This window comes from Cebidichthys violaceus, unplaced genomic scaffold (genome assembly GCF_023349555.1).
Source record: "Cebidichthys violaceus isolate CVI_PGR_0920_01 unplaced genomic scaffold, fCebVio1.0.p SCAF_87, whole genome shotgun sequence".
Lineage (NCBI taxonomy): Eukaryota > Metazoa > Chordata > Actinopteri > Perciformes > Stichaeidae > Cebidichthys > Cebidichthys violaceus.
In genome coordinates this window covers 466467-483966 of record NW_027176972.1, presented here as the reverse complement: position 1 = coordinate 483966, position 17500 = coordinate 466467, and the positions used below count along the sequence as shown (strand labels likewise).

General features: G+C 45.9%; 1 protein-coding gene across 3 annotated transcripts in view; it reads left to right on the top strand.

The window, feature by feature from the left end:
• Positions 1-16570, top strand: part of pik3r2 (phosphoinositide-3-kinase, regulatory subunit 2 (beta)) — a 20690-nt gene extending 4120 nt beyond the window's left edge. Inside the window, exons 1-5 of one of the 3 annotated variants that reach the window (XM_068702668.1) lie at positions 992-1119; positions 2823-3722; positions 13439-13531; positions 15605-15680; positions 16424-16570. In XM_068702668.1, the coding sequence (XP_068558769.1) occupies positions 3404-3722; positions 13439-13531; positions 15605-15680; positions 16424-16430 (495 nt within the window). In that variant the 5' untranslated portion in view covers positions 992-1119; positions 2823-3403 and the 3' untranslated portion in view covers positions 16431-16570. Of the gene's footprint in view, positions 1-991; positions 1120-2541; positions 2697-2822; positions 3723-13438; positions 13532-15604; positions 15681-16423 lie in introns of those variants that run through there. The other 2 variants (XM_068702669.1, XM_068702667.1) reach the window with 2 other exon arrangements.
• Positions 16571-17500: the final 930 nt, after the last annotated feature.

Here is a 17500-nt window from a genome sequence, read left to right as displayed (position 1 = left end):
GTTTTGTTTTTTTTTCCATCATTATCCATGGTCGGCTTCATTTTGATTTAAATCATCTTTTTCATCATGGACGATGAGCAGTCGTCAAGGCTGCAGAGATGAAGAAAGTCATGTGTGTGTGTGTGTGTGGGGGGGGGGGGGGGGGGGAAGAAAGGTGTAGTTGTTTGGGTCAGATGTTTGATCACTGCCTAGATACATTTTCTAATATTAGAACATTTCCTTGATTTGCCCGGCTTCTCTGGTGACTCGGGAGCACATGGCCGGAGCGGCAGCCAATCGGAGCGCAGGATTAGCTTTCCCTCTCTCTAGCAACAGTGAGTTACTTGCCGCCTATTCATTAATTATTTTCCTGTGGTCTCCCTCAGCCGTTTGGACTCTGCTGATAACAAAGTGCTCCGTCTCTCAGTCTCTCTCTGGGGGTTTTTTTTTTTCTTCTTCACTACTTTCTGTCGCTCTCTGCTCTGACTGAATAAAAAGTCTTTTTTAGAAAAGGATGGATCCAGTGACACTGAGCCTGCCAGCTGCTGCTGCTGCTGCTGCTGCTGCTGCTGCTGCCCTGAACTGTGAGCTACTACAACACTATCACACCGGGACCGTAACAGAGAGGACACTCCTCTCACCTCGTACGACTTTTTTTTTTTTTTTTTTTTTTTTTTTTTTTCTGCTCTGGAACTAAATAATAAAGAAGGATTACGGAATGAGAGCGCTCCCTCCTCGCCGCTTTTTTCCCTCTTACTTCCTCCTCGTCTTGTTTTTGCCTCTTTTCTGCAGCAGTGCTCTTGACAGTAAACAAATAAAACATGGCAACTGGAAAAAACGACTGGACTTTTTTCGCTGGCTGAGGATGGCGGACGGGGGGGGAGTTGGAGGCAGGACTGTGTGTGTGTGTGTTCGGGGGCTGGGTGGGTGGAGGGAGGGGGGGGTGTTCGGAGAGCAGGTGGAGGGAGGAGGGAGTTTCGGGGGGGGGGGGGGGGGTTATGGTGGTGTGAGGATTGCGGGCTGTGGTTGGGTATGCCAGTGCCACGTGTCTAGCCTGGCACCTCTCGCTTCTCGGCTCGGAGGATGTTGGAGCGAGAATCTGGCCGAGCCCGTCCGGCTCCTCTCTGAACCAGAAGTGGGGTGAGTGTTTGCACTCCGCTGCCTTCCTGTCGTCACGATAACTCCCTAAACCTCTTCTTAAGAAGACGATATTGTTACTCACAAAGGTTTGCAGTGTATGTGCGTTCGCTTTGCGAATGTCGTGGGGAGGAGGAGGAGGAGGAGGAGGGGGGTGGGGGAGTGGGGACAGCAGAGGATAATCTAGACTAAAGTCCGAAAGCAGACACTTTGGCGTTCAAAGACGCAAATCGGAGGTTTCGATTTATTTATTTTTCATGCTCTTAATTTTATTTTATTGAAGCGTCTGCAGTGCATCGCTCCGAAACGTTCAGAAAGCTAAACGAAATGATTGCACAACATCGGGCCTCGCAAACCAGGCCCGTGCTTATTTGGATTTGGATGTTTTGGGGAAATTGCCCCAAATAGCTCCCCTTTTTTTTTTTTAATTTATTTTTTTTACTCCTGGCGTAGGAGAACAGAACTTCCCTCCACTGTCCTGAGTGTCACGCTCCCTCTCTACCTGCTCCATCTCCTCACTCCATCCCGTCCAGAGAGGTTAACGCCACCGCTGTCGCTGGTTTGGTCCACAGATTCACTTAATCTGGTGGAAACCCTAATCTCTCTCTCTCCCTGTCTCATCTCTCCATATAGTTTACATTTGAAGTTTGAGGCTTTTTAGAATCATTTTTTATTTTTTTTGCCCCGCTCAAATTTCACAAATCTCAAAAAGATACATGTTTCCATATAATACTTGTGCGTGGTATTTTATTGGGCCTTGCAATCATCTTTCTCAGAGGATACTCATCCCAGGCCCATGAATGACCTCTTTGCTGTTTTATAGATAACATGATACGATGTCGCGGGGTGTCATGCGTGCAAACGTTTGCTTTTAAGTTGTTGTTTTTTTTCTGATGTTGTGCCAGTCTGTGGTCGTTCGGATCACTGTCCATTCTGTATTTTCATCTTGAATAGACTTGGTACGGCATGATTTAGCTATTTTGACAGAATGAAGCCGAAAATATTTCTGAGGCAAAACAGAGCTGCCTTTTTTTTTTTTTTTTTTCCTCTCTCTCTTCTCCTACGGAGAGGGGGAACTGTTGCGAAGGGTTCTGCATGTTTCAGAAAATTCTGGTCGCCCTACAGCCGTGATGCAGGTCCCAGTTTCCTTTCGCGTTTTTTTTTTTCCTCGCCATTTTGCACGGGGTTTCTTTTGGACGCTTGCAAATCGCACATGTTGTCGTTGCGTAAGTTGAAGGGACGTTAATTTCACAGTGAAACTTCTTGTTCCTGTGGAAGCTGATGTGTCAGTTCAGGCTGTGAGTGTGTGTGTGTGTGTGTGTGTGTGTGTGTGTGTGTGTGTGTGTGTGTGTGTGTGTGTGTGTGTGTGTGTGTAGAGTGGAGGGGATTGGAGGCTCCTGTCCAGGGACCCAGTCTGCTGTTGGTCATGACGCAGCAGCATCACCCGATTCCCTCCGTCCTAACCGAAGAGTGCACGGAGCTGCCGCAGTTTCGCCATTTTCATGCATCGCTTTAAGCTTCGTTTCACTCGGATACGTGCCGCTTTACTTCTGGATATTTATCGAATAGAAACGACATCGGTGATTCATTTGTGTTTTCTCGATTGTAGGTTTTGTTAATTTTTTTTTTTTAGACTCATTTATTTATTCACTTTTCTTTGTTTTTTTTGTGTTCTTTTTTCATTTTTTTTTTTTAATATCATGCAGGTCGGTCACAATGCCTGTCCAGAGCATGTGGGAGCCTGAGAGAACCGAAGAGGATTAAAGACCCTCCCACTCTGCCACTCGTCCTCCAATCAGACGGCTTCATTTGACCGTAGAGAGCCGACGACGCCGGGGCCCTCGACCGGCAGCGTCTTTTGAACCAGGCTGCTCCGATAGCACCCGGCCGGCAGGTTTCCGCTGCTTGAAAAGAGCATGTTGCCGACGCGCTCCCTCTGCTCCATCATCTGGCTCAACCGGGGGATCAAGCTGAGGAAAGTGCACAAGACCACCAACACCGGTCAGGTCTGAAACCGCTGCCTCCGCAGACATAGCAGCAGAACGCTACCCTATCGACTTTTAAAAATGCTTCTGAGCTTCGGGTGACGCCCCCTTCCTCCCCTCATTTCCCCCCCCCCCCCCCCCCCCACCCCCACCCCGACCCCCTGAGCCACCGTACCAACATCAGAGTTCAGTGACTCGACAGCCTTTTTGGTTTCTGGGGTGGATTCCCCGTTGTTGCAGTGGGACTCGGGGCTGCACCATCTAATCCTCTGTTCGGTGGCCAATTTGTCCTCCCTAACAAAATGGCGACGGAAGGTTTTCAGTACCTTGCCCTCTACGCACTTACCAAGGACCAGGAAGAGGACCTGGATCTGCAGCCTGGGGACCTCCTGACAGTCAGCAAGGCCTCCCTGCTGTCCATGGAGAACTACCAGGAGGGCTGCGCGGAGCAACCCGAGCGCCTCGGCTGGCTCCTCGGGTACAACGAGCGCACCAAGCAGAGAGGCGACTTCCCGGGGACGTACGTCGAGTTCGTGGGCCCCGTGAAGATGGCGCTCCCGTCGAGTCAACCCAGGTCCCAGCGACCCCTCCCCGTTGCTCCAACACCAGAGTCGTCTCAAGGTAAGAGCATTTTTTTTTTTTTTTTTTTGTACAAAATATTTTTCACGGCAACTGCACTTTTTGTATTGTATGGTAGAGAATACTGACGCACTCGTAGCACAGATACCGTTTCACATTTTAAGGGGACCTGGAAATATTGTGTTGTAATATCACAAGTGAAGTTTGAGTTTAATTTGAGAGAGAGAGAGAGAGAGAGAGAGAGAGAGAGACGTTTATTTCTCAGTATGTAAATTAACAACAGTTGCTTTTGTGATGACAGTGCAGTTAATAACCAAGTTATATTCTTCTGGAGCTTTCATTGTGAGTTTTTTTTTTTTTTTTTTTTTTTTTTTTTTTTTTTTTTTTTTTTAAAGAAAGATTTTTCTGCAATCTCTTTTGATCTGTATTTTTGTAATTTTATTTATTTATCGACTTTTTCTGATTTTGCAATCGAAACGGCAGTTTTTTTTTGTTTTTTTTTATCGGCACAGTTTTAAGCAACAGGACCAGACCATCGACACAGACCGGTAAAGCTGTTGCTCGGTGCCCGTTGGCGTGTCGCTGGTCAACCACCCCGGGAGTTTTGATAGGGATGTCACATTTGACAGTGACCTCCCGCTGACCTTTTAATCTATACTTAAACCACGTCATAAGCCTCGCCCTCTTTGGAAAGCACGGCTAACCAAACTCTCTGCTGGCAATAAAGGCCTAATCCGCCTACTTACTGGACTCTCCTGTACAGGTCTGCCATTGATTATGTCTGTGTGTGTGTGTGTGTGTGTGTGTGTGTGTGTGTGTGTGTGTGTGTGGGCCCCCTTTTTACACTCAACATTAACGTGGGTCTTTGGCATCCAAAATGCGTCGGGGCTTATCTGCACAAAAATGCTTTGGCTCTCCTTCACTGTGACTTGTTATTGAACCCTCCACTCCACCGCGGGTAACGGATCACTCTGGCAGGAGGGGGCTTCAAGTGCTGTTCTTCAAAGAACCGTTTGTTCTTTTTTTTTTTTTTAAATCGTTTGTTGCAAATTTTAGAGTTATTTAAAGGTGCATATTACGAGATTTTTGAGCGTTGCTGTTGCCTCTCGACGCGGCCTCGCAGTAAAGCGGTGTAAACAAATGCAGAGTGGCTGGCAATGCGAATAGTATTTAACCTGAGGGGGAACTCGAGGGTCGGCGCTACGCTTCTGCGACGACGCGTTCTGTCGGGACGGCGTGATCGGCTGTAACTGCAGTGTGAGAGCAGAGCAGCGGCCAGGGGGCTAACCACGCATGGCTGGCCCGGCCATGTCAACAAAGCAAGGAGAAGCTCGCTTAACAACACACACACACACACACACACACACACACACACACACACACACACACACACACACACACACACACACACTTGTTTTCCCCCTTTGTAAGGCCCGAACTTTTTTCACCCAAATGTGGGGTCCACACACACACACACGCACACACACACGCACGCACGCACGCACGCAGGCACGCACGCACGCACGCACGCACACACACACACACACACACACACACACACACACACACACACACACACACACACACACAGGGAGAGTGACATTGTTCTCTGCTCTGATAGACATTACTCCACTATATCTTGACATAGACGGTAGTTGTTTGCTGCTGTATTAATGCTCAGAATGTCATATTTTCCTTTTTTTAAACACGTCAGGGAATAATCACATTTTTTTACTCAGGGATAAGTGCTGTGTTCTTTCACACCCCTCTTCACTCCTGTGACTTTGGGGGGGGGGGGGGGGGGGAGGCAGGGCTGATATTTATTCATAATGCTGAGAGCCTGCTTTCTGCTGCGACGCCGTCCAACTCAAACATACACTTGGCTTAGATTCGTCGACCTTAGCGAGTTCAACTTCAAGTGAGAACTTTTGATTCGTTACCAAAAGTTCTTCCACACTCCTGAGATTTCCATCATTTTCTCCTCATTAGCACTCCCTTGCTTTTTGGCTTTCAGCTGGTTAATTTATTGCTTCCTTGTGTGGGACGCCAGAGGAAAAGGTGCAAAAGGGCCGAAAGATTAATAAAAGTTTTTATGTCATGCCGTATATAAAACCCATACATTCCTCCTCTGTATTCTCTGTAAGTCCCCTGTGCTCAGTACCACTCTGAGCATGCAGGCTGTGAACTCTGAATTGCCTCTGGTTGAGCCAATTGGCTGTTCATGGCGTACACCAGTACACTGCGCCTCATTCAAATCCATTAGTTTGAATTCGTTTCTTTGTATTTTTTTTTTTTTCTTCTTCTGAAGACTCCTAAAAACAAAACTGGGAATATCACAGCTTCAGCACAAACGTCTTCAGTTTTCCTATCGCATGAGAGTTCTCTATCGTGCCAATGACACGATGGAGAGTGAGAGTGAAGCGGGTGTATTATTCAGGCTTTGCTCTCCCCAGCAGCAGCAGGTGAGGAGGACAACGGTGTCCTCGCAGTTTGAGCGACGGTGAGACAAACCAGCCGGGCAGCAGGCGTTTTGTGTCTGTGATCTGGAGAGACGGGGGCGGAAGAACCGAGTGAAACCCTGAGAGAGGGGGGGGGGGGGGTTCAGGGGGGAGGGGGGGGGTTGTTTGCAGGGCAGTGGCTGAAGGAAAGGATACCTCTGCTTAGCACCAAAAGTACACTGTGAATTAGAAATGGTGGAGCCCAAATTGAACAAAAATATCATCATCGTTTTCCCCGAAGGAACCCGAGGCCCTGGACGTTTTGTGAATGGAGCTATTGTCCGCGTGGCCCATTTACGATGCGCAGGGACTGTAACAATTGGTGCCGAGAGGCGGCACCACAGGGAAAAGTGGACCAAGTTACCAGGTTTAGTGAAAACATCTCCGTCCTCCTATAACATAACATGTGGCGGAATGTTACACTGACCACCAGCGATTTTAGCGTTAATTAAATCGATCTCGACTACAGTTTCGTAAAGAAAAGAAAGTCCCTAGTGCAAGTGAAAACCTGGTCCTGCACTCTGCATATCATCGAGGAAGTAAGGAAGTCTTTATATGGTCTGCAGTAACGCACATTCACAAACAAGTTATCAGCTTTCTACCCAGACCGTGATCATAGTTTCTACTTGATTTCAGCCTTTTATCAGTGATATTTCAGTTTTTCCTTGTTGGTTCCTGGTCACTGCGAGGAGAGAGTTTGTCTTGCGGTTTCAGAGTGGGACATTATTTACTTATTCAGACTTATTTATTTTGATATTGATATTGATTTTACTTCACTGCACACAAACCCGGCGATATACTCTCTCTCAGCCTTTCATGTAAAACTCTCTTTAGAAACCCAGTTAAGTGTCCACATTGCCAAAAGATTAGGTTTCTTTGGCAGAAATCTTACCGTTACACAGTTGTTGTTGTTGTTTTTTTTTCCTCCTTAATCCTTTGCCCAGATTAAGGAAACCAGGTTTCTCATTTGCATTCAAGAAACCAGGTTACCGCAGGGCGGCGTCAACAACCCGTCTGCTTTAGTGCGCGTACGGGTGCCGGTGTTACTCTGAAGCTGGCAAAATGCAAAAAAACGCGTGGATTTCTCAATGGCCAAAAGATGCAAATGGCTCAGCTGTTCCTCTTCCTACGATGATGGACGCGTGGGTTAGCCGATGACTTCATAACCGTGTGAATACTTGGACTACCTGTCGTACCGATGCAGCACTCAGCTGCTCGCGAGGGTTTTGTGTGTAGAGTTTGTTTATGTGCGTTTAAAAAAAAAAAAGAAAAAAGAATGACATCGCTCTGTATTAAAGCAGTTTATTTTTGGGGTTGTTTTTTTTGTTTTTTTTGGTTGTTCAGCCACTAAACAGGCCACGCTTCAAATGCAACAGTAGGTTCGTATTTAGTGCGTTGTGGAGCACATATGTTGTCAGTTCAACTTGGAGTGATGGATTTTAAGTAAGCATCTTGAGACCGCTTGTGAGTAAAAACAAAAGCGTTTCTCAACTCGCAGCAGAAATAATTCTACGAACCCAGAGAGAGGACTTTTTTTTCTTTTCTTTCTCCCTCTTTCCCTCTTTTCCTTTCCCTGGCCTCACTTTTAACTGCCTGCTGAAGTGAACCATGGCTTGGCATGTTTGCAAACTCCTCCCTTCGTTCTCTCTCCCTCACTCCCTCCCCCTCTTCTCTCTGGTACTCCCTCCTTTCTGCAGCCTCCCTCCCTGATTCACATACATGTCTGATACTGTCTCTGGGCAGCTATAAACCATGTTAGCGGAGCCAGTTCTCAGAAAGGAGAGGCCTCCGCTCCCTTTTCCTAACCAGGAAAACACTTTCAAAGAACTAATGGAGGGGGGGGGGTGGCATAGGCGCTGAGACAGTAGAGAAAGTGAATGGGGGAGAGAGATATGGAGAGGCTGAAAAGGGAGGGAGACGAGGGCTCAAGTGTAAGCCAAGGCCACCCTATCCAACTGCAAATATAGGAACCAGCTGTATTTGGTTTCCCTCCGGACCGTTGTGTTATTCTCCTGGAGTTTAGTCAGTTTAGCATGTCGCACGTTTTATTTTCTGGAGCTTTTCTTTCGGTGCCAGAGCAGTAAATGAGAACTCATTCAGGTGTGAAGCTGTCTTACGGAAAGATTAACGGCTTCAGGAAAAAGTCTTGAGAGAAACGTACATTTTGTACAGCTGCTTACTGTTGGCAGGCGGAAAACAAAATGATACCGTGGAAGCGTTCAGACTCCAGTCAGATATTTCCTGATGTGACGATAATAACGCACGATAGACTATATAAACCAAAGTTTTAAGCACGGCCTTTTCTTCTGTGCGCGCTTCAACGAGGTGACGGCTTTTCATATATATATATTTAGGTTTACGCCGACCCGCGTCCGAAGGCAAACGTGTTTATAGCTTCTTAAAATAGCGTCACTCAAAGGTGACGGAGAGGGGCGAGCATCTCCTCAAGGGCGTTGTTGCCGTTGCACTCGTTTGAACATACGAAACAGTGGACTGAAGAAGTTGTGTGAAGGGCTTGAGACACACAGAGAGAGAAGAAGAAGAAGAAGAAGAAGAAGAAGAAGTTCTAACCCTTCCTACTTCATCACATCTGCACAGCTGGCCAGTAGCTGCGTGAAGTGTTTGTGAAATGTTGGATATATAGATGAACACATGAACACAACCACCACATGCATTTGTATGTAGATTGCTCCTGGCTTCCGGTCAGTCAGAAGGCATGCAAAAGGAAAATCCACACGATCAAAACGCTCGATACACATACAGGAAGTGACCTCACACATGGGTGTAACCAACGGATGGAGTGCAAGAAAATGTAGTTTTCCCTTCAACCCCACAATGTCAGCGAGAACGTCACTAAAACACAAACCGTTTTTTTCCTCTACAAACGCGTGAGCCTGGTGTTACTCTGGACCCTTTTTTGGCATTAAAAAAAACGGTGAACAGTTTTTGCACTACAAACGTGAATAATGTTTAGTCGCGGTGCGCGAAAACGCGTTCCCGATCAGCCTGCTATTACACCTTTTACAGCGCATCTCTGCGTTAATGCGTCTCCCCCGGTGACGCCTGTGAAACCGGTGTTGCGTAGATGTCTGTCTGTCTGTCTGTCTGTCTGTCTGTCTGTCTGTCTCTCTGTCTGTCTGTCTCTCTCTCTGTCTCTCTCTCTATCTCTCTCTCTGTCTCTCTCTCTGTCTGTCTGTCTCTCTCTCTGTCTCTCTCTCTCTCTCTCTCTGTCTCTCTCTCTGTCTCTCTCTGTCTCTCTCTCTGTCTCTCTCTGTCTCTCTCTCCGTCTCTCTCTCTCTGTCTCTCTCTCTGTCTGTCTGTCTCTCTCTCTCTCTGTCTCTCTCTCTCTCTCTCTGTCTCTCTCTCTGTCTGTCTGTCTCTCTCTCTGTCTCTCTCTCTGTCTGTCTGTTTCTCTCTCTGTCTCTCTGTCTGTCTGTCTGTCTGTCTGTCTGTCTGTCTGTCTGTCTCTCTCTCTCTCTTTCTCTCGTGTGGCGTGAGCGCTCGCAGGGCCTTGCTTATCCACATAGCTGGGGGGATGCAGTGAGCACATGTAGCAGTGAAACCTGACCAGCAACACACACACACACACACACACACACACACACACACACACACACACACACACACACACACACACACGCACGCTGTCGCACACGCACGCTGTCGCACACCATCCGTGAGCCAGAAATGTTTTTGGCAAATTTGATCCTCATTTGTTGACGAAGGTGTTTACTTCAGTTTAGCCTCAAATTGGTGCATCTGGAGAACAGTGGAATTATGGTCGGTTACATCTGGTGAAATAATACAGATTCAAAAAAATAGAAGCATGACATTATTAAGTTCATCTTTAAACCCCAACAGGAAGTGTTTGTTAGCAACCAATTTGTTTTTTAGTAAACTGAACTCACCAAAGTCTTTCTTCAGCCTTTTAGAAACCTCTGTTGTCCCTTCTTTGGGGTGTTCATCATTTACACTGGAATAGAAAAGAAGGAATTCAATCAAAAGTGCATTATTTTATGAGCTGTTGTTGAGTCGTGACCTTTGCAAATGGTTGACAATCTTCATCTTAATGCAGGACGAAGCGTACATGGATTCAAACCAATGAATACCCTTCATCATGATCGCTCTGGTTACAGTACAGTAGAAATACGATTCGTTTTTCTGTGGTAAAACTTGTGGATGTCTGTTTTTTATCTTCTCAAGCATAAAATGTGTGAATTATAGTCTTTTGTTAAATACAAAATGAGTGAATCCAAAGTTTTTTTAGCACGTGACAAATACTAATTTGCTGTAGTTGAACTGCATAATCTGATCTCAGCACAAATCCAAAGTGTTGGGAGTGTTGTAGGTTTCACTTCCAGCAGTTTAAACCCTGTGAATGAATTCCTGCTGTATCTCAGCATTTAGGAGACGCTTCGGTGTCTGACACAAACCCCAGAGAGGGAGAATGCAGCAGAGCCAGCTCCGTATTACATAAGCACCCCCGATGCAGAAGATACAGAGCAAATATTTACCTCGCATAGCTCTGCTTCGTCCAGTCTACTTTTGCCTGTCTGCCGCTCTTGCCTTGCATTGAGCGAGGTTGAGCAAACGCACGGCGGGATCGGCGGCGTTCAGCCGGCCGCTCCAGCTTCACGTGCAGACGGCACGCTTCACGCAGACTTTGTACGGTTTTTTGTGTTTTTCTGACACGGATGATGTTGAATGACTTCAAATCAAATCATTTCTGCAGAAATCACACACAGTCGTGAGATCTAAAATCTCTTACAGTGAATGCAGGAAACTAGACTTAAAAGGTTCAAATGCACCTATGTCTCTGTCTGTCTGTCTCTCTGTCTCACTGTCTCTGTCTGTCTCTCTCTCTCTCTCTCTGTCTGTCTCTCTGTCTCACTGTCTCTCTCTCTCTCTCTCTGTCTCTCTCGCTCTCTCTCTCTCTCTCTGTCTCACTGTCTCTGTCTCTCTCTCTGTCTGTCTCTCTCTGTCTCACTGTCTCTGTGTGTCTCTCTCTCTGTCTCTCTCTGTCTCACTGTCGCTCTGTCTCTCTCTCTGTCTCACTGTCTCTGTCTGTCTATCTGTCTCTCTCTCTCTCTCTCTCTTTGTGTGTCTCTCTCTGTGTCTCTCTCCCCCATTGGCGTCGTCTCAGGGCTTGTCAAGTCATAAGCCTGCCTGCCAGTGTTCAGTCTGCCAAGGAAGTGGTTCTAATTGACTAACAAGTTGCCGTTACCTCTCTCTCTCTCTCTCTCTCTCTCTCTCTCTCTCTCTCTCTCTCTACTTTTCACTCTTTTTTTTCTCCATACCTTTCCTAAACCTTGAGAGGACTGCAGGGCTTCAGCTGTTTTTGGCATGAGAAAAAAAAGAAAAAAAAAAAAGACTCCTTCGCACGAAAGTCAAAAGTTATTTCTTCTTTTACGAGCGGAGAATATACAGTAAAATAAAGTGTTTGTGTTTGTTTGCATGTAGGAGTGAGAGAGTTCCTTCCTCTTGGGGAAAATATGGCAATCGGTGTTTTCTTACTCCACTCCCAAACTGTTGGAGGAATTCATTTTGTGGTTTTATAGCCTATATTTGTACTTATTTCCCTTTTTTATTTGGTTTCCACGTTTTATTGCCTGCATCCTGCCTTAACCCGTAAGAGCCCCGTGAAGATGGGCTTGTGCTCTCGTGTGCTGAATCATCTCTACATTCTGCTTTACATTTGGCTACATCTGTAACTATGACGATCCGGTCTTATTTATTGTGTGTTCGTGTTCTTTTTTCACCTTTTTGTAATTCAGTGGTTTGACTTCACCCAAAAAACAACAACAACAACATCATAACTCAACGCATGCATGTCTATTCATTCTGTTAGAAACCTGGTGTCTCTAGGGACAAACTGTCCCCAAGTAGCTTTTATACCCACAGATCATTTTGTAATACACTATGTATGTTTAACTGTATGTTTAAACTGTACTGCACACCAATGAGAGACACCATGTGATGAGGGGGGGGGGGCTGCCAACCAAAATGGCAGAGAGAGAGAGAGAGAGAGAGGAGAGAGAGAGAGAGAGAGAGAGAGAGAGAGAGAGAGAGAGAGAGAGAGAGAGAGAGAGAGAGAGAGAGAGAGAGAGAGAGAGAGAGAGATCTGTAAAAGGGAGAAAGGGGCGAGAAAATAGGGAGAAGGTCCAGCAAGAGCAAGAATGCAAGAGAGCAAAAGACAGAGAGAGGGAGCGAGAGGGAGAGAGACATCCAGAGAAACTGAGAACAAGAACCAGGGGGAGGGAGAGAGGGAGAGAGAGAGAGAGAGGGGAACGGAATGTGCTGACGCTGTGTTTCTTGTCTGAACTCCCCAAATTAATAATCAGCAGCGGTTTAGCCGAGCCGTGCCAGGAACAGGAGCCTAATGCCAAGCCCCGGCCAGGCCAGGCCCTCCCTGCTCCCTGTGTTACCCCCCCCAACCCACAGCACACAGCCCTGCTTTGGGGCCGAATAGGAGGCGCTGCCTGTCTGGGCCGGGCCGGGCCTGGCACACTGCCACAGGGCTTTTGCTTGTTCAGGAGTTTTGATAAATCCTTTATTGTGCTCCACTCACGCAAAGAGCTAAGGCGAAACACCGAGCAGGACGGAGGGGAGGAGAGAAAGCGAGAGGGGAGAGAAGAAAAGGGGGGGGGGGGGGAGAGAGGGAGGGAAATGGGATCTCTCTCTCCCCCCCCCCCCCCTCTTGCTTTCTCCTTTTCTCTTTCTCTCGGACTGAAAAGATGTTTGATTTGGTCTCTGGGGAGTTGTGAAGTAGATAAAGTTTTTGCTCGCCATCAGCAGTCTGTTTTTCTTCTCTCTCTCTTTTTTCCATTTTTTTTTTTATTTTCACTCCTCCGTATATAAAGCCTCTTTTCATTCTTTTGTCCATTAAGCTTTCTAAATTTGTTCTGGCTTTTCTTATCTACATCTAATCAGCCAGACTTCAAACTACCACAGCGAGATGCATCACAAGCTTCACGTGTGTTTTTAAGTTTTGTATTTCTTTAAATACAGAACAAATGCAACGACGAAGACTAGCTGCTACTAACAGGTGTGATATTAAAATCCACCTCCTCACATTTTTATTGTGTTCCTCACAGATTTTTTGATTTTGTTATATACACGCTCGCAACATTACACACGTTCTACATCTCCAACTGCTCCTAGTTAACTGTGCCCCCCCCCGGTCGGTGCTGCAGCACCCCCCGCGGTCTCTCCGAGGGCTTTGTGCCAGAAGTGTAACAGTGATTTGCGTTGTTGTTTCAGCTGTTTCTGTGCTGGACCTGAGCGAGCAGTTCACACCGCCAGAGACGGCTCCCCCGGCCCTCGCCGGCCTGATCCAAGCCATAGAGAAGAGAGGTGAGTCCGCCTACGATCGGCCGACGGATTCCGTCTGTCGCCTCGTCTCGCACCCCCCCCCCCCCCGTCCCCCCCCCCCCCCCCCGTCCCCCCCGTCCCCCCCGTCTCCCTCTCGCCATGTGCCTCCTGCTCTCGCTATGCGTAGACATGTGGATCCGGTCAGGCAGTCGCACAGATTAGAAGTGGAACACTCGCAGTCCCTCCTCGGGTCGGTTAGGGACTTTATGTGGATTTCCTACATGGAAGTTTAATGTGGTTTGAGTCAGAACAAGTTCTCACTGAGAGTCCTGCACAGTGGGTTTGATACACAGGACTGTTATTAACAAATAGAGCTCAGTGGGACTCCGTTCACAGCTTTGAGTCTTTTCCTTTTCTCTCCGTTCGTCTCTCTCGCACACAAATAGATTTGTGTAGCTGCAAATAATTATTATTTTCATCACCGATTTAATCTGCAGATTATATTCTCGATTAGTCGGTTAGTCATTTGATGTTCAAAACGTCTTAAGAGTTGTCAGAGCCTACTAAAACGTCTTAAGATTCTATAAAATACCAGCAGTAAATCACAATAGAAGAGTGTGAATTTGGGTGTTTTAGCTCGAATAAATTAATTGGCAAAATAGTTGATATTTATATTTGAGTCTTTTAATGTACGGAACACTTAACCTGTGTCCCGATTCCATGTAATTAATCTTTGTATTAAACTAGTTTTGCTAAAAATCTAAATTCTAAACATTTTCTACAGAAAACTGCAAATTTTACTTCACAAAGAGAAAGCAAAACGTACTTCTAAAATATCATTTACTAGATTTCCGAGATACATGTCTGACGTCTCACCACCGTTTGCATTTATTCAAATTGTTTTGTTCTTGCGATGCAATGTGCATTGCATTGTGGGACAAAATGATACTTCAGCAAATTAAAAAACAATGTAGTTTTCCAGTGTGGACACACCACATGCTCTGAAGCCGATGAGACTTGGTGTGGATGGAAGTGACGCTTTAATCGAGCCACCCGTCCTGGGATTGCTAAGATTTCAATATCGATCATTTACTTGAAGGATGACGGAAGGTCTGTCTCTGAATGTAAATAATATAGTGTAGCGCTGGTATTGAGTTACCTCCAGTGTTGGATGCACATGCACTGTGACTGCATGGTGTGGTTTTCACAGCTACCTGAGAGACTGGCTAGTCTCAAGGACTAGCTGTGTAGACCCGGTGTTTTCCGAAATGTTTTTTTTTTAAAGCCTGGGACCCAAAAGAGAAATGAAATCAGTAAGAGTTCAAGTGTTTTCTTCAGGGATATTTCATGTGAAATATGTATCTCTGTCATGAAATTTGTATTAACAAGGTTTAGATTGGTATGTTGCCAGTTTCCCCATTATTTAATTAGAAAGCTAGGTCAGTTCAGTTCATTTTCAAGATCCAGGGTCTCAGTTTAAAATGTCTTTGCTCTGCCTGTCACTAAATCAATCGCACATTTCCCATCAAGAATAGAACAAACACACATATGCTTTGCTCTTAAATTATTGCTTGTCCAAAAAAAACCATTTAAAGGAGCAACTCTCCCCCCACAGTTGATTGATCCCCTTCTCTCTGCTGACGGCTGTGAGACCGGAATGAAAACCACACACAGCTGAAATGTTGTCCAGACTATTTCCACAACAAATATCTGGCCATGTGCTTTGTCACGTACAACTTGTTGCTCATAAACTGACGTCATCCAGCCGGTGAAACGTCTGCAGTGTGTGTGTGTGTGTGTGTGTGTGTGTGTGTGTGTGTGTGTGTGTGTGTGTGTGTGTGTGTGTGTGTGTGTGTGTGTGTGTGTGTGTGTGTGTGTGTGTGTGTGTGTGTGTGTGTGGTGTGTGTGTGTCTCAGACACAGCACGGCTAACATGTCTTTTCATGACAATAGAATTTTTAGTCCAAGTCAGGCAGCCATGGAGTCGTCCCCTATGCTGGAGCTAGCTGCATGTGCATTTCGTTGTATGATTATTTGTTCTATTGAGTAGCATTTGCTAATTTTTTTTTCTCAATTGTACGAACCTTTATTCAGCTGCTCTTTTTGTCTTTCTCAGGTCTGGAATACAAGATATTGTACAGGGACAGATGTTTCCTCAGGTTCAGACAGCCCAGTGTACAGCCTGAGCTCCGGTGAGTCGGTCCGAGTCCAAGATTTATACCTTTTTAAATCTTCATTCTGTCCGTTTTTTTCTCATAGTGTGTGTGTGTGTGTGTGTAATACACTTTTATTTGTGCTCACATTTGCAGTAGAGTTGGACCAAAATATTGGCTCACAGTAGCTTATGGCGGATATATCGTATTATGGCGGATATATCGTATTGGTGTCTTATGTCGGATAAAATTGTAGTTCAGACTTAACTAGGTTTGAGATCACTTAGAAACATTGACCCTGTTACATAGTTTGTCCACAGAGCACCAATGGGGTTTCTTAGTCAAAATAAATATAAGAAATAGAAATATAAGGGTCTGTATCAAGATCGTTGTTTATCTTGCATTGTGTGTATTTATGTAATCGTTTTAAAATCTCAAATTTTCTATTTTCGTCAAAAATTCTGTATCTTTTAAAGGGACAGTGTGTTGCATTTTGGGGGATCTACTGGCAGAATACAATATTGATTAGTATGTTTTATTAAGTATATAATCACCTGAAAAGAGGAATTGTTGTTGTTACTTGTCGGCCACCATAGTCCCTCCAACTCTCTTGTGCGTTTCAGTTGGTTGCAATCTGCAACCCTCGCCACCAGGTGTCGTCAGATCCTCCACATTTGCGCAACAGAACAGAGCGTTCAGATTCATCCAGGTTTCTTCTGTGTTTGATTAAGGTTTGTGGAGCTTTCCCCTCAATGTCTTGTGTATGTGTCTCTGGGCTGCAGAGAGTGAGATGTGTCAGAAGGATGTGGGCTACCTGTCCGAGTGTGTGCTGAGCTACCTGAGAGACCTGCCGTCACCCGTCATCCCTGCCTGTCTCTACGCTCGCCTCCAAACCGCTGTCGCACTGCAGCAGCAGGTCCTACAGCAGTCAGCAGGTCGGTCCCGTCTCGTGAGGGAAAACGCTTCCAGTTGATATTCGTGTTGACTTAACGGGGGGGGGGGGGGGGGGTGGGGGGGCATCTTCTATGCACCGCTGCATGGTCACGGCTTGTTATCGGACGATTAGCATTTGAGAGCCGGAGATGTTCTAGAAACAGTCTGTCAAAAAAGTATTGAACTGATGATCTGTGTTGATGGAAAATCCAAACCCAGAAGACAAACCGTAAGCAAACATGGAGTTGTGTGTTACAACAAAGACACACCAGCGAGGAACTTTAAAACCTCCTGCTACTTTTGCTAAACAGTCAAACTGTGTGTTCTCTGTGAACGATCCATCCGTCTCAAGGGAGATTCAAGTCTCTGCAAGTTGATGTTCGTACATTTTTACAGCAAACTCAAACCAGTGGCGCCTGGAAAATATGCATTTACCAATCTTACAAACCCATGGTGTGCTCTGGAAAACGGTCTACAGTTTATGCGACGCACACACAATTTGCAGTTAATGAGCTTAAACAAGCAAAGCCACCAGTATGGTCTTTTGAAAAGACCAACTAGGGTTATGTTGTTCTAAATCTCTCTGGGGTTTTGTCTGCTATAGATCTAAGTTTTGTGTATTTTTTTTTTTTGCTTGTTTTGAGAACATATTTTCGTATTTGTCTTGCCAAAAAGCGAATGTGCTGCTTTGTATGTCGTGTTAGTAGTAAGAAAGGCACATTCCATCGCCTCACTAACTGTCATCTTAGTAAAGAAGAATTGCGCGAGGCCCAAACCGACCGTTCTATGCGGCTGATTGAGGTCAGTCGCTCGTCAGCGTTGAGAGAATGGAATAAAGTGTTGGGAGCGGATGAGCTCACTGAGGCATGCTAGACATTCTTCAGCTGATTCTCCTCTGCACACAATGGACCTCCATCAGCCTATTT